The 15,377-nt window shown below is 38.8% G+C and overlaps 1 protein-coding gene across 4 annotated transcripts in view; it reads right to left on the reverse strand.

The window, feature by feature from the left end:
* Positions 1 to 7,212: 7,212 nt before the first annotated feature.
* The window catches only part of UPF2 (UPF2 regulator of nonsense mediated mRNA decay), a 49,363-nt gene continuing 41,198 nt past the window's right edge, over positions 7,213 to 15,377 (reverse strand). For all 4 annotated transcript variants that reach the window (XM_042816172.1, XM_042816174.1, XM_042816170.1 and 1 more), the window contains 4 exons: positions 15,129 to 15,227; positions 14,273 to 14,440; positions 10,723 to 10,864; positions 7,213 to 7,337 (listed from right to left, as the gene is read on the reverse strand). In XM_042816172.1, the coding sequence (XP_042672106.1) occupies positions 7,213 to 7,337; positions 10,723 to 10,864; positions 14,273 to 14,440; positions 15,129 to 15,227 (534 nt within the window). The remainder of the gene's footprint in view (positions 7,338 to 10,722; positions 10,865 to 14,272; positions 14,441 to 15,128; positions 15,228 to 15,377) is intronic.

Genomic DNA, 15,377 nt, shown 5'->3' on the forward strand with positions numbered 1-15,377 from the left:
CTTCCGCGCCCTAAAGGCTGTTACGCTGCGTGCCGCTGCAGCTCTACGTCTGCTCCTTTGCACACAGCTCCACTTCCCCAACTTCCCTGCTCAATTCTGGGATTAAAGAACATGATGTAAGTGGCATGTTTTAAAAATCTTGAATCAATGTAAAGAAACAGACACCGCTTCTAAATTACAACACTTTATTGCAGCATTGGCAAAGGTCAGATTTCTGAAGCTGGTGAAGATCGGGCGGCATTTCTTTATGAAATGTTACAATTTTACAAGTCTCCCTTCCTACATGCAGAAACCAAAAACAGTGATAAAAAGAATTTCAAAAGAGCTAGAAAAAAAAGAATTAGTAATAACATACAGGTGAGCTCCTTAACTGAATTAACTACTTCTACCTGAAAGCAAACAAAAACCTATGCTAATAAATAACAGATTGTCAGAAACAGACCAAGAAACCTCACTTCTACTTAGAAAAAAAATAAAAATTCTACTTGTTTCCAGACTTTAATTTTTTTTTTTTTTTTTTTAAACTTTTTCATTTGTTTGTTTCAATAGACACAGAGGCTTACCAACCCATGAAGATCAACAACACATCGGCTCCGCTCCTCAACCTCCCCGTGACGCTGACTGGCACGTTTTGGTTTTCAATGATACATACAATGGGCTCAGCTATATCCCTGTCCTTAGGCTGGTGTCAGGCTGTTCTAAGCAGTATGAGTCAACACCCCGTGTTAATCAACTTCACGTTCTATTTTAAACCTTAACAAACATTTTACCTCCTTGGCTCCTAAGTTTTTCATCCCTCCCCACTCCCCAACCCATCTTTCCTGCTTGTCTGGCAGCAAAAGCTCACTCCTTAACCAGAGATCTGTGAGGAGTAGCTGATGTTCGATAAGAAGCTCTCCCACATCAGAGTTTTCTTTCGCATTTCACTGTTTGCTCCCCATTTTTCAGCTGTAGATTCACAGCCCCCAAAGAATAGCCTTCCAACACAAAGAGAATACAGTTTGCATCAAGCACAGAACTTTGTTTTCCCCCACTCTGAGCCATCGAGACCTTTTCCACTCCAGTGTCATCCATCTGAGCTTCAGGTTGATCGCAGTTCTCATTGAGCTGCTCGCTGGTCAAGCTGACCATTTCATTCGTTCACTTCTGGCTCCTATGAGAAGAGTAACCCTCACATGGTTCCCATTGCAAAAAGCTTTTTTTGTTTTGTTTTGTTTGTTTTTTTTGGCAGGCCATGACTGGAAGCTTCCACGCGTTCCGTGTGGGTTTTGGGGGGAAGAGAGGAGGCTGCTTCTGCCCCACGGCCCCAGCCTGGCCCAGGTTTCCATTCCGAACGCTCTAGACTGACATGCTGAGATGTGTCCACTGCTCTCACTTAATTGCTGGAGGACTCCACTATCCACAACATCAGAGATACAGGACCTAATGAAATGACACTTGCTGCTGGATCAACGTCTCCTAAGAAAAGACAAAAAAAAATAGTTTAATGAGAAATATCCCCTACTATCCTCATTAGCAAACGCTGCGATATACTGCTGGTGGTTTTGGTAAGCCTGTAGCCTCTACGTATTGAAGTTACATATTTCTAGTATCCATATACATTTTAAAAGAGACCATGCTGGACAAAATAAGGCAGACGCATCAGGAAACAAATTCCTTACACAACCAGATCAATCTGAAACGGTCCAGAACAAAGAGAGCGGACTTATCCTCCTGCTGCAGTGCACAGCTGATGTGATAACGCACTGAAATGAAACATGCATTGAGAAGTTACTGTATCACGTTCCTGCAAATGATGTAAGACAAAGAAATCCACAAGTAATGCTAACTGGGTCTCACTGCCTCAAATGCAGTAGCTGAGAGCTGTGCTGAACTCCTTATCTACTGAGTTCTAGACAGCAAATTAAAATTCTGTAGTGCAAAACAAGGTAAAGATTGGACAATATTTACACCCACAAGGAAGCTGCACCACCGTGTACTCAAGTCTTTTACAATGTAAATAAATCAGGCCATATTCTTTACATTACTGCACGAACCTCAAGCTTTTGTTAAACAGGAAGTTAATCTAAAACTAGCTTTTACTGGACATCTTACAAGACATAGCACTTTCCACATTTATTTTAACAGGAAAGGTTTCCACAATGGTTTGGTATTGTTATGTATCCCATTGTTTTGTTATTCAGTGCTTCAGTTATTCAGTATTCTTGTGATTTAAGCACAATAAGTTGTCAGAAAGCACTGAGCTGATGCACTGCTGGTAATCATGCTTTAATATAACAGAACATTCCAACTCCTGGCACACTCAAAACCATTGGTTGTGTGGTTCAATGTAAGGAAGTTCAGTCTTAACATGTTTACTAGAATGCTACAAGTGAGGGAAAAAGCTTTCAAGAGCAGTGAATTGCAGAATTGTGCTTTTACCTCTCCTGCATCCCTTAGAAATAATTTCACTGCTGATGCAGAGGGAAGGAGAACTGTTAAAACTAGCTGCATGTATTTAAGTTAGTACAAATCACACTCATTCAAAACAGAGGTGGCATGGTGTGCTGGTGACAGATAGGGCAGGGGAGCAGTGTTCCAAAGGACTGGGGCAGGATGCTGCTGGTAGAAGTCAGGGCAGCAGCATTACTTCCAAAGACAGGAATTTCATGTGGCATTTTTCCCCAAACCAATAACCAGCACAGAACAGCTGAAAGTCAGTTGGTTAAAGACAAAAGCTATGCACTTGCTATGCAATTTTGCAAGTAATAAGAGGGGAAAAAAAAATGAACAAAAGGGGGTCAAAAGAACTCCATCCAAACCTGTATTTGGCAAGATCAAACTCTGTACAGAGTTGTCATTAAAAGCAACTTCAACTATGAATGCAAATTTTTACAACCACCTCCTCTGCCTCCCTTCTCTGTTTTAATGCCTGCAACTTGTAACACCATCAGAGTCATTTTCTCAGCCACACTGCTGGCAGTGGCCAATATGCCCTATGACATAAAGATGCAGGGTTTTACCTGGAGCAGAAAACTGGGACTTGTGACAATGCTCAGAAACACCAATCCTCAGTACATATGAGGAAATGAGGATGAATCCGTTACATATGAAATTGGGAGAATTTAAGTTAGTGAGAAAACATTGATGGGAACAATTTCACTGTCTTAACCAAGAGCAAAGCGATACTGCTGAAGAAGTGATCTTCCCATATCTTCAAAAGAATGGAAAAGACCACTGGAAATGAGAACTGAGGATTTCATAAGCAGTGTGATGAACCAAGGAATACATCTGTCCACTCCTGAGACACTGCCACATCTGCACCTGAGGGTTTGCCCTGCACAAGGGAATGGCAGCCAGCCAGGCCGAGGTGAACAGGATAAGAGCAACCTGATTCACACTGCCTGTGGCTTCTGACATCCCATTAATAAGTGAGTGGAAAGCTTCAAAATGTAATACTGATCAGTACAACAGCTATGAGGGGGTGATGTAAGAAGTATTCTCATCCAGCAGCTGGAACAGGAAACCATGAGGTTAAATTCACATTTTTCCTTATTAGCTGTACTCTCATTTTTCAGAGCATTAACAAAATACTATAATGAGAATATCTGGCTAATAAAATCCTAGCATCCTGTTATTACCTTCATGCTTCATTCTTCTTTATTAAAGGGAAATAAGAGTCAGATGCAAACTGTAGAGCTGAAATTATCAATTAAGTATGATTTAGTTTGTCAGCTTATGCACGCATCCCAGTGGGCCTTTTGACGACGACAGGTCCTCCATCCTTGGCTGCACTTTCAGAACAGCAGCCAGTTTTGAGACTGCTGGCTTTTTTTTAAGACAAGGCTCAACTCTACCAAGTGTTTTTGATTTTTTGAAGACCTCTCTCAGTGTAATTCTGTTTTCTGTCTTGGAAGCTTATGCTTAAAAGAAAGTCATAAAATGAGGTTATTTATTTTTCCTTTTATGAGCTAAGTCTTTTAATGGACCTCAGTCCTCTTAAAGCACAAGGAAACAACTTCTACAGTTTTGAAGAACAGCCCTCACTTCAATAAGAGTGTTTTCCTGATAATACCACATGAAAAAATATTGTTGTAACATTGTAGAGTTGCTGAAGTGTAACAGTTGGGTAACCAGAGTTCTCCTTCAATGCCATAGATCTGAAAGTAAGAGTGAAGACAGCTGTCTGCTGAGTTCTGCTGGAGCAAACTGAGGAATTCCACTTTCAATTGGAATCACAGTACATTGCCTTTAAAGTCAGTCAGCCTTACATGTTTGTGTCCCAAAATGAATCCTCTCCTTGCAGGATTAGTAAGTGCCAATACTCGAGGCTGCAGAAGCACACAATTACAAACTAACAGCAGAAAGCTGTGATTTTTGATGCAGCGTTCAGCACACACCAAATAACAGAATCACAGAATTATAGGGGTTGGAAGGGACCTCCAGAGATTGAGTCCAACCCCCCTGCTAAAGCAGGTTCCCTACAGCAGGTGAACAAGAACTGTGCGGTATTTATTTCACCACAGAAACAGGTTATTAACAAATAGAGTAAATATTACAGGAAGACTTTTCTTATTTATGTGATGCCCACATTACAGCCACTGTCATTCACTCACTCTCCCACTTACAGTGGTGTTATTGCAGGTGAAAGGGCTGCAAATGTGCATGTGTGAGGGGGGGAAAGGGGAAATTGCTGTCATTAGTCAGACATCGTTTTTAGAACTATCCTGATCATTTATTTATGTTAGGGCCCTGCTGGACCAAAACAGAACCACAACAAACTTGAGGTTCAAAGGGCCCTCTGGAGGTCACAGCCTGCTGGGCACTCAGGGTTACCAGATTGTGCAGGGCCAAAAGCATACAAGAGAGCTCTGTTAATTTTTGAGTCAACTACTATGACAGAAAGATCTGGATCCACCTTTCTGAAAGATGTTTGAGATGTTGGTCCTTAGGGGTATGCTTAGCAGTTAAAACACCAAATTCTTCTTCCATTCTTAGCCAACCAAAACCCTCATCTTGCCATTAACTTTAGAACCTGTGAGACTGTGCCTTACAATGGAATCTAGGAGATTTACTTGCTCAGATCTTTCTTATCCTCAAACAACTTTTCATTCTAGATCTCCTCTCTCAAAGAACAGACATAATTATTTTCAGTAAATTTAGAGTTAATACTGCAAGAAAACAACTGATCTATTCTTTGTACATAAAAAATACAACCCAAACAAGCTCACTCATCATGTATGGGAATCTGTAGTGAACAGATATTACTTTCTTTCAAACAGATACTAACATTAATTGCTTAACATGAAAATTTTGCTCTCAATAAATAGGAAAAGACCAGTGTTCACATGGAGGTTGGTGGGGTAATTTGTTGACCAGAAAGCGAGGGCAGCCTGTGCAGGAACACTGCAACCCATCCTTCAAAGTCAGAAGACAATCCTGAAAACATCCCGTAAGTCAGCAGCTCTTACAAATGTAGGTGATGTATTACCTGTACTATGGTGGTAAGCCATGGGCAGACCCAGTCCTCAATAAACAAAGCTCTGCTTAAATATCCTTTGCTGTGAGTTCAGAAGTTTTCTTTCTACAGGCTGAGATGGCTCAACTGATGTGCGACTGCGAGCCTGAATGTTGCACTATGCTGCAAATAAAGCCTGCCCACTAAAACTAACTGCCTGGTCTCTGCTTTGAGGAGCTTATAGATCAAAGGGAACAAAGAGCAAATCACATAACACAAAATTTGATCGGAACTGCAAGCACGTGGCACAAATATCTGAGCGAGCAAACACTGATCAAACTGTTCTGAGGACAATGTCTGACCTAGTTTATGGTAAAATCCTATATTATGTTTTTCCTAAACATTTGGAGAAAAAAAGCTTTGAAAAGAACTACATAAACTGTTCGAGTATCACATCTGCTGGGCACGCTGCTATATTTAAGGAGTAACTTCAGAGCACTCCTTGCACAGACTGCAAGGTATTTGAGAAAGATGACAAAAATCTACAAGAGAAGACTGCACAGCTAGCTGTGAAACACTTGTAGGTATTATGGCAATTCAGAAAAATTCAATAGTTTTTATTTTTATGACAGTATTAGGCCACAGTGAAGTGAAAAAGCTGAATGGGCAGCATTACTCATTTTATTGAGCTACATTTAGTTATTTTAAAATGCAGTCCTTGTTAAAAAAAGAGGTTTTTGTGTAAAAGCAATAGGGGACCCAGTGGAATAAGAGATCAGAATGCCATAAAATGCTTACAAAAATGTACCAGAGAAGTTGTTAATATTGCTGTAACATAGCACATTACATTATTAACTTATTTGTGGCTTACAAAGACTTGATAGGTGAAGTTTTCCTTTTCTGCTTGCTGCTCCATATATCCAGCTCCAAAATTAATATTCAAAAAGAGAAACGTGAAAATACTGCATCTCATCTGAACCTCTGTCTTTTCAGATTTGTGCTGCAGAGTTAAATATCATAGCTTATTCTACGAAGATTACTTTGAGTAAGAAAAGAGACTGAGATTATATTAAAGCTGTACAGTGACTATTAAGCAATGGCTAGGGAATGACCATTAAGGAATAGTTCTCATGTTAATCCTCTTTTTGTTATGCTCCTGTGCACCACAAGTGACAGGTTTTCTTACCCCTTCCCTGCCTTGGCTGCATCTTCTTTCCCTTTAGGCTTTTAAATACTGGACAGAGATCTATAGGTCACCAAATTAAGAACAGAATCACAGAATGGCCTGGATTGAAAAGGACCACAATGATCATCCAGTTCCAACTCCCTGCCATTTGCAGGGTTGCCAACCACCAGACCAGGCTGCCCAGAGCCACATCCAGCCTGGCCTGAATGCCTGCAGGGATGGGGCATCCACAGCCTCCTTGGGCAACCTGTTCCAGTGTGTCATCACCTCTGTGTGAAAAAGAAGCCACAGAGAGATTCTCTAGAAACCATTGTGTATCTTCTTCCCCCTCTCACTGGGGAAGCAGACTTGCATCTTTTTCCCAGTAACAAAGAGGCTCGACTCTGAAAAATAATCCCCTGCCTTCCCAGCCTCTGTCAAAGATGTATTCATAGAAGCTGTGTTAGAAGCACAAAATCTTATTCAGGATTTGAACAGAAAGAAAGCAACCAACAGATCTACTTGAATTATGCAGATCATTACCCATCTTGATTATGGAGGTAATTACTTGCCCAGAAGCAGAATTAAAACATTTAAGAAGAAGATTGTCCTACCTCCCACCAGTTTTAAAGATTAGATCTGCATTAGGTGCTCCCTTTGGATGCTGGTAACGAGGCCGCCGTTCACGATTCGTGTTTGCTGGAGCTGGACGCTGTGCCAGAGACTGCAGCATTTCTGTAATTTCATACAGGAAGAAAGTTAAACACATTTTCTATACATCTTATTGAAGACGAATTTACACGAGCACATTTAGTTTAAAAATACTTATTTACACTTTGCTGTGACTGGGTCAACATTTTTCATGCTATTCTACAGCTTTTTGTTTTCAATTTAAAAAATTGCGCTGACAAACCCACAGTACCCCATAGTGTAAATTTGCATTTCCAGATGTTCCTGTAGAAGAAACTGCCAGCAGTGGCTTTCATTGCAGGTGCTTCATAACAGAGCTATGACAGTTTCTTTCCAAAAATATCAGCCATTGACTGTATCAGTAAGTAGGGTTAAAGGTTCACAGCACTGTGAGGAGCCATACCATAAAACTGCTCTGAAATAGTAACAGTTGGACAACATTGTTCTCAATTAAAAACTCAGTGAGAAACTTGTCCTAAATTAGCATCTAGAAGTCAGGACTTTGTCTAAAGTAGCCCTAATAGGATCGTTTTACAGAGAAGACAGACACCTGAGGAGGGTGACTCAGCTGACCTACATTACACCAACTGTCTTCTGGCTGGGATTTTTCACTGTATGATCAGTGGGAAGAAGCAGGTGGATGCAGAAGAGGCATCAGCACCCACTTTAGCCCTGGACACCCAACTTTTGGGCAGCTCAAGACAGGTAAAAGTATGACGTGTTGGCACTTGGCAAGACTTCATTTCATTGTTGTTAAGATAAAAACTGCTCTTTAGGAGACTAAGTTAATGGTTATTAAGTATCCAAAATAATTACAAATACACAGCAGGAACCTTCACGTAAACTCTGCCCATGTGTTCGAGCGTCCAACAGAAATATTTCTGACAGTCTACCTGTGCAAGACTCTTCCTTGTTCAGCAAACGGATGGAATAAAAAAAAAGAAGGGGAAAAAGTGGAATAAGCTGTTAAACAGATTATGTTTGAAAGTCTGTTCTGTCTGGTTCTCTAATCTCTGCTAATCTCCAACCTGGAATTGGAGACACGCGCTCATCGTCTGTAAGAAACAAACTTCAACCACTCTCCCAAAGACTTGCACAAGTCAGAACTGGAGACCCGTGGGATTGTATGGTCATTTACAAAATGTACACAAAGCTTTCAGTCAGCTATCCATCCAGTCTTGGAGAAACTATGAACCGATGAAAGATTTTATACACAGTATTGGTGTCAACGGTTAGTAAACCGCATTGAAACCTGGGAAAAATGCAAAGAAAGCCATTCAGGACATTGAGCAGCCCGTATCTGTAAACATCAGAAAGTAACATCCTTCAAAACAGTTCAGCATACCAGGATAGATCTCCGTAAGAAGGCAATGACCAGATCAGGAAGAAAAGAAGAAGAGATTATGGCACACCGTCAGGCAGGTGCTGAAGCAATGAACCACATACATGTCTGACTTCTTGGTGAAAAAGAATCAGTAGAATTTGTGAAAAGTCAGTAATTGAGAAACAGACAAAATGAGAAGCTACAGGAAAGAAGAAATGGCAAGGGAACACAATGGATTAGCAAGGCTGAGGGCGTGCTGCTCATCTTCTAGGGAAGCAGCATCCAGTTCGGATTTTCGTGTACAGTCACCCAGTACCAAATACACAGCTGTATTAATATGCCTGTAATAATAAGTATTACTAAATATAATTTATTTAATAGTATTTAATAGTGAAGTACTTCACACAGGTGAATTTTCATTCGTTATGGCTTTTTCCATTTACACAGGTTAGGTGCATATGTAAGGACAACCTTGAGGAACCCCATTACAAGTTCCAACTCCCTTGGTAACTTCAAAGCCTGAGACAGAAGTTTAAAACCAACTCTCTTTCATGCCTGCATAAATTCACCAACTTGTTACAGGCAAAGAGACTCTTCAAAAGGACCAATCAACTGCACATTTTCATACACACATATTGAAAAATGTGTGCACAAATAGCTCTAAACAGGAATGCTATTTGACTTCTGCCTAAATCATTTCACAACAACGAAATGAATGCCATCTTTTCTGGGTAAGAATCACAGCTACAATAAAATAATAACTTAAACAGACTGATTTTTAGAGATACCCACAAATTTATAGGACAAGTTAAAATAAACCAAGAATACAAACACCCTGATCATTAGTAAAGTCGAACTGTCATTAATGAAGGAAACTCATTAGAAGTCTGAAAAAAGCACCTAAGAGTGTAATTCTGACATCTACTGCTTCTTTTCCATGAGGAGCTTTCTAAAAGGCTTGGAAAACATTTTTATAAGCAGAAGATGGTGTTTAATAGTAAGAACATATTTGTAATACAATTTCAGAGCTCTGTAGATACTCGCTTTGGAAAAAAAACTCCTTTTGAGGATCACATGCTTAGTTCTTGCATTATCAAAATCCAGGATGAAGTGTTAGATACCATGCTTTGATTTTATTTTATTTTTTCCAATTAGAGCTGCTTTAATTTAAATTTTTCCATTTCATGATGAATAATGACCTTTCACTGAACACTTTAAATGAGATTTCCTGATAATTAACTACTCATCCTGTGATTACCACCAGATTGCAACATCCTTACAATAAAAAAATAAAGAGCAGGAACTTCAGAGATGTTAAATGGAAAAGCTAACGTAAGAACTGAATACCATCAATTTTATTTGTTTTGACTTTGTTTGCTGTTTGAGTAAGCCAAGGAAAGTTGAGCCTGAAACAAAACCAAACTTATCCAGTGCAGTGGTTTAGGGATACATAGAATTTGTGGTACCCTTTCCATTTGTTGATGTTCCAAAATGCTTGGTCTCTGCACTCGTAAAAAGAACAGGATCACATAATTTGTATGAAACTTTGTTAACATGTTCTTCCCACACTCAGACTTGTAGAGCTCCCAGCACATCTAGCAACATGAAGCTAAAGCAACAGATTCTATTTACTAGGCAGAGGTCACTACTTAGTATTTTCTTAACTTCAAGACTCCAAGTGGTTTTGTCTATTTATACTCAAAAACAAGAGCTTTAATTAATTAATTAATTTAATTAATTAATTTAATTAATATTTCTTGCACCCAATTCAATTCTCTTCCTCTAACTGAGACAGTGCCACAAACATCAGGTTGATTTTGTGGTAGATTTTGTTGTTGTTGTTATTAAAGGGAACAGTAATTTGATTTTTCTACTCTTCCAAACTAAACAGAAATGCTATTTATTGAGACTTTAAAACTCTCTTTCATTGAAGAGCTGCAAAAACTTTTGAGCACAGAGAACAGGGAATACGTAAAGAACAACAAACCAAAGTAGAGTTTCTCTATTAAGTGCTACAAATGAATATTCAGAACCTGTACTGCTAATTATCACAGGTATTTCTGCAGATTTTCTGATGATAAAAATGAGGCACACTCATTTTCTTACCCTGGTAGTCTTCTTGTTCTTGGCGTTCATTGATATCCAAAGTGAGCTTTTTCATCCGCATTCTCTCCTCCTGTTCAGCTTGCTGTTGGTTCCAGTGGTTTGCAGCAAGTTGGGAAGACATCGGTACATTTAAGATCTTAAACTGCAAATGAAAATACATTTAAGTGCCCATCACAGAACAACAACAACAACAACCACCCTACACAAAAAAAGCCAAAAGACAGAAGGGCAATGGTTATTTCTATATTACTGTGATGTGATATTCCCACAGAAGTTCTTATTGGAAAGTACAGGGTTTTTTCTCCCCTTCTCCTCTCCCCTCCAGCTTTGCTTAGTAACACATGAGAAAATACAAGGTATTCAGATACTCTAAAGGCACACAGAAGAGAGGCAATAGATAATCACTCCAAGTATTTATAGGAACAAATTTGATTTTGTTTCTAAAAGGAACACATAGCCATAGGCTTTATTCCTTTATTTTGATGCCAGCCTCACTATATTTATCCCCATACTGAGTTACGCTGGTCTTGAGATAGAAACACAGGCAGTTCAAACCAGCTGCCCCTTTCTCTGTAGTTCCCAGACTTCCAAAGACATGAAGCCTCCAAGCAGAATTTTCACTTTCATCCTTTGTGAAAAGGCAGGAGACATGTTCTAAGGATTTCAGACATCTTGTGGCATTTCTTGGCCAGTGCTCTTCTTTTTATGAATTATTTCAGCTCCTTAGTGTTTCTCCATGGCCATGAGAGAACGGCAGAACCAAATTTGTTTTCTCCACCCCAACGTGCCAAACATCTGCACATGTACATTCAACAGACTACATCTGTCTTAACGTTACTTCAGAGGTGAGCTCAGTACTACTTCCTCAGCAGTACTGTCTGTCTGAAATCTACAACTGAGATTTTGAGAGATGTACATGGGAAAGAACTTTGTCAAGCTTTTATTTCCACAGGAAAACATTTTAAATTTATCCCACTCACCTGTGTTCATTTCTACCTGGCATAAATTCTGGACAATTTCAAAAAAAAAAAAAAAAAAATCAAATGCTACTGCATCTTGGATCTCTCCCCTTATGATGCCAACATTTATTTCCCCTTGTTCTCTCATGTTACATGGCTAACTAATGATACTGATGCTAAAAGGTGATTTCCAATAGTGCTGTTCATTTCTACTGCTGCAACTTCTGTGGGTTTTGTCACACAGCTTATTTACAGTGACAGGACAACTACTGTTAGACTGATCTATTCAAGACACTTTCTACCTCTTGCTTCTGTTAATCACAGTCCAAAACAGAATGATAAAATAAAATGTCCTCACTGCTATCAGCCTGCAATCAATATTAATTTAGGTTGCATACTGCTAGTAAACAGCCATCAGTTGTTCTTGTGCTCTGTTTCAAAAAAACTAGTAGGCAATGTCCCATAAAATCAGGCAGAACGCTGGCATGAGAATGGAGCTTTGAATGAGTGGATGTCAACTATGAAAAATCAGTCCCTAGAAGGAAGCCCATCACATTCCATTTTCACAGTAAGTATCTCCTTATCAGCTAAGATTTCTTGATGCAGCACTACTTTGAGCAAAGAGCAGGAGATCAAACATAATGATAGGAAATTATTAGGTTGACACTGCAGTGAGGCCGTGATGCTTAGCATGTGATTCATGGCAAGGATAAGAAATTACTTTCAGCCCTCCAGGTTGTCTGAATAATCTTTCTGTCTGTGTTTAGAATTCAGAAAGCTTACAGCTAGAAGTTATGAGTAAAGCAGGTATCCAGTACTGCAAAACTCAGTGCACATTCTGCTCACAGATGTTAAAATATTGTTATAAGAAACAATAATTTCCAACCCCACCTCTTCTTTCCTGCTTAGTAGTCAGTTTTTACAGAAAAATAAGCAGCATTTTTTTTTCCGAATGCACAACTGTGGACAAAGAAGCTTTTCACTGACTCAAGAACTGGAGTAGTCTAGTAGTCCAGACTTTTTCCTTTTTAAAACATTTCTAGAAACACTTGGAGGAGTTTTGGCAGGAAGAACCTACTCCCAAAAGCAAATAGTGGGGGAAGAGGGAGGGAAAGGTCCTGAACAAGTTCTGCTTTCTTTTTCAAGCCACAGAATGCCAGCAATACCTTCCCCTCAGATTATGAAGACCCTAAAAATTGTTGGTAACTCCAGGTATTCCCACTAAATTACCTGACAAAGCCAAACACTGTCGGGTTTTGGTTTTTGTTTTCAGAGTTCTCTGTATCTCTTTCCTACTCGCTAACAGTAGTTAAGAATTCCCTATTAAAAATCATTTAGAACTTCATATGCAACTTTCAAGTCCCAGAAAAACAGAATAACCCAACAAAAGCAGTAAGGAAATCAGGTAGCCACTACTAAACTCAAGTTGTATATGCCTACTAAAGCAGCTAACGCCATTTACACTCTGAAAGCACTTAGCACAGTATTTTATTAACTGAATAATGAAGCTTAAAAAACAGACATGGAATCACACTTACTAGTTCCACTGTTTGTGGTAACAGACCTCACTTTCTACACAGATTTTTAAAATGCAAAAGATGCTGTTTCTGCTTTATATACTTCAGACTTATGCAGAAACTCAGGTAACAAACATCAAAAACAAAGTAATGGCAGAAGTAAATACTTGAAAGGTGCTGACTGATGGAATGAAACAATGCCTTATTTCCACTGTCCTCAAACTCACTAGAGTCATTCACTTTCATCATTAAATTACACAATTGAAAAGACAAGTTGTGTTGTGATTTATGTCCTGTAAAGATACATGCATGCATATTTATTTGTATATTCTGCATTTATTGACCTAGCAACATTCAAATGTACACATGAGAAAAGAGCTAAGATAAATGTGTTTGGCTGCATGAAGCAAGGAATGATTTTCATTAATTGTTTTTTTTTAAATCAACAAGATTTCATAAAAGATTTCATAAAAAGATTTCACAGAGATGGTTCCATTTCCACAGAAGTTTCTCTGAAAAATTTATCCAGTTCATTCTGGGAGATACCCTTAAAAAAGCCCTCAGAGATAATGACTGCTTTCCAAGTTGAACAGATTCAGCCCATTGACTGTTACTTAGGAAATGAAACTTAACAAACTCTACATATGTTGATTTGAAGCCGAATATGTTCTCAGCAATATCTGCAGAATCTGAGATTTTGCAATGTTCCTTCACCTTTTCTTTCCCTATCCTTTGAACTTTCAGTCATTCTGCCAACTGCTTGCATCCATCTTCAACTATATTTAATAGAATGAAAACATACTGCTGTCCCAGTAAGTGTAATCAGCAAACAAAACTAATAACAGTGCAATTTAACTACAGAATTGTTACACTTGATTTCTGTAAAAACCAAGAATTCCAGGGAACTGCGTGTGGTATTTTGTGTCTTTCTAAATTAAGAGGTCTGTACCCTACTCAGGGAAAACGATGAAAAAATAAAACATTCTCTGTCAAAGTTGCACAATGTCTTCAGAAGTGAAAGACAGTTCCTCCCCTCCCCATTTAAAGGGGAATCTATACTTGACAGTCTCTTACCTGCTGTTTGTTGCCTTTTCGTGTTAACATGACGAAGGGCATGGTGTCTCCAGACTCTGACTCTCCTTCCCCACTTCCAAGTGGGGGACCCTTCTTCAGTTGGCTTTTGAGATGCAGAGGAATAGCAACATCCAGCTGATGCACTTTAACCGATTCACCACTTCGTTGCTATTAAAAGAAAGTAAACTGTATAAATGATAAATGCTTAAAGTGTCAGCAAGTCTGTCAACGTTCACATTTTTATGACTGAGAAGAAGTTAAGCATTCCAAGAATGCAGAGTACATATGAATAAATTCACAAAGCTTCAATGCATTTTCCTTTGGCTTCCTTGCTTGTGAAGATGGAAGTTACAGGGACAGAATATTTAAAATTTTAACTCTGAAGGAAAAACAATCTAGAGGCTTGACTGGACACTTGGGAACAAACGTTATGCATTAAGAAATTTTTTGCTGCATACTACCAATGTATTCCTGCATTCAGGGTTTGCAATATTCAAATATTTCCCTGATGTGACTGATAGTCCTATACAGCACTCAGTTACGTAAAATTAAGTGCAACTACATTTCAGAGCTATTAATAAACTAGGCTTGGGAAGTCTACATTGAAATAAAAGCAGTGTCTAATATCTGCTGCAGTTATTCATCCAATAAAATATCTGTGAGTACACCATATTCACTGAACAAACTATTAAATATCTGAAAGCTACTTATCTAAACACATCGATTGTAGAAGGGAGGTCATGAGGAAAAAAAGAAGTCATTCTTTAGTATTGCTGATTTGGCATTAATCACTTAGTTACTTATTTTTAAGTAAGAGTTGTACAGCTACGTTAACTTAAGAAAACGAGATTCATACCTGAAGATTTTCCAACATCATTTTATCTAACGCCTGAATGAAGTCCTCATCTTCTGCACAAGGGACGTGTTTAAGTCCTCCTCCTTTAATCATTACTTCCTATTACAATGGGGGTTAAAAAAAAAAAAAAAAGAACACAAATGCCATTACATCAGTAACAGAATTATGAAGACTTGGCCTAGAAGTAAAGTAAAAAACACTGTCATTGCTTCCACAACATACACAAAAGTGTCATTATTATTATTTTAA

Source organism: Centrocercus urophasianus, unplaced genomic scaffold (genome assembly GCF_019232065.1).
Source record: "Centrocercus urophasianus isolate 14NV4802_14NV808 unplaced genomic scaffold, USGS_Curo_1.0 seq_15, whole genome shotgun sequence".
Taxonomy (NCBI): Eukaryota; Metazoa; Chordata; class Aves; order Galliformes; family Phasianidae; genus Centrocercus; species Centrocercus urophasianus.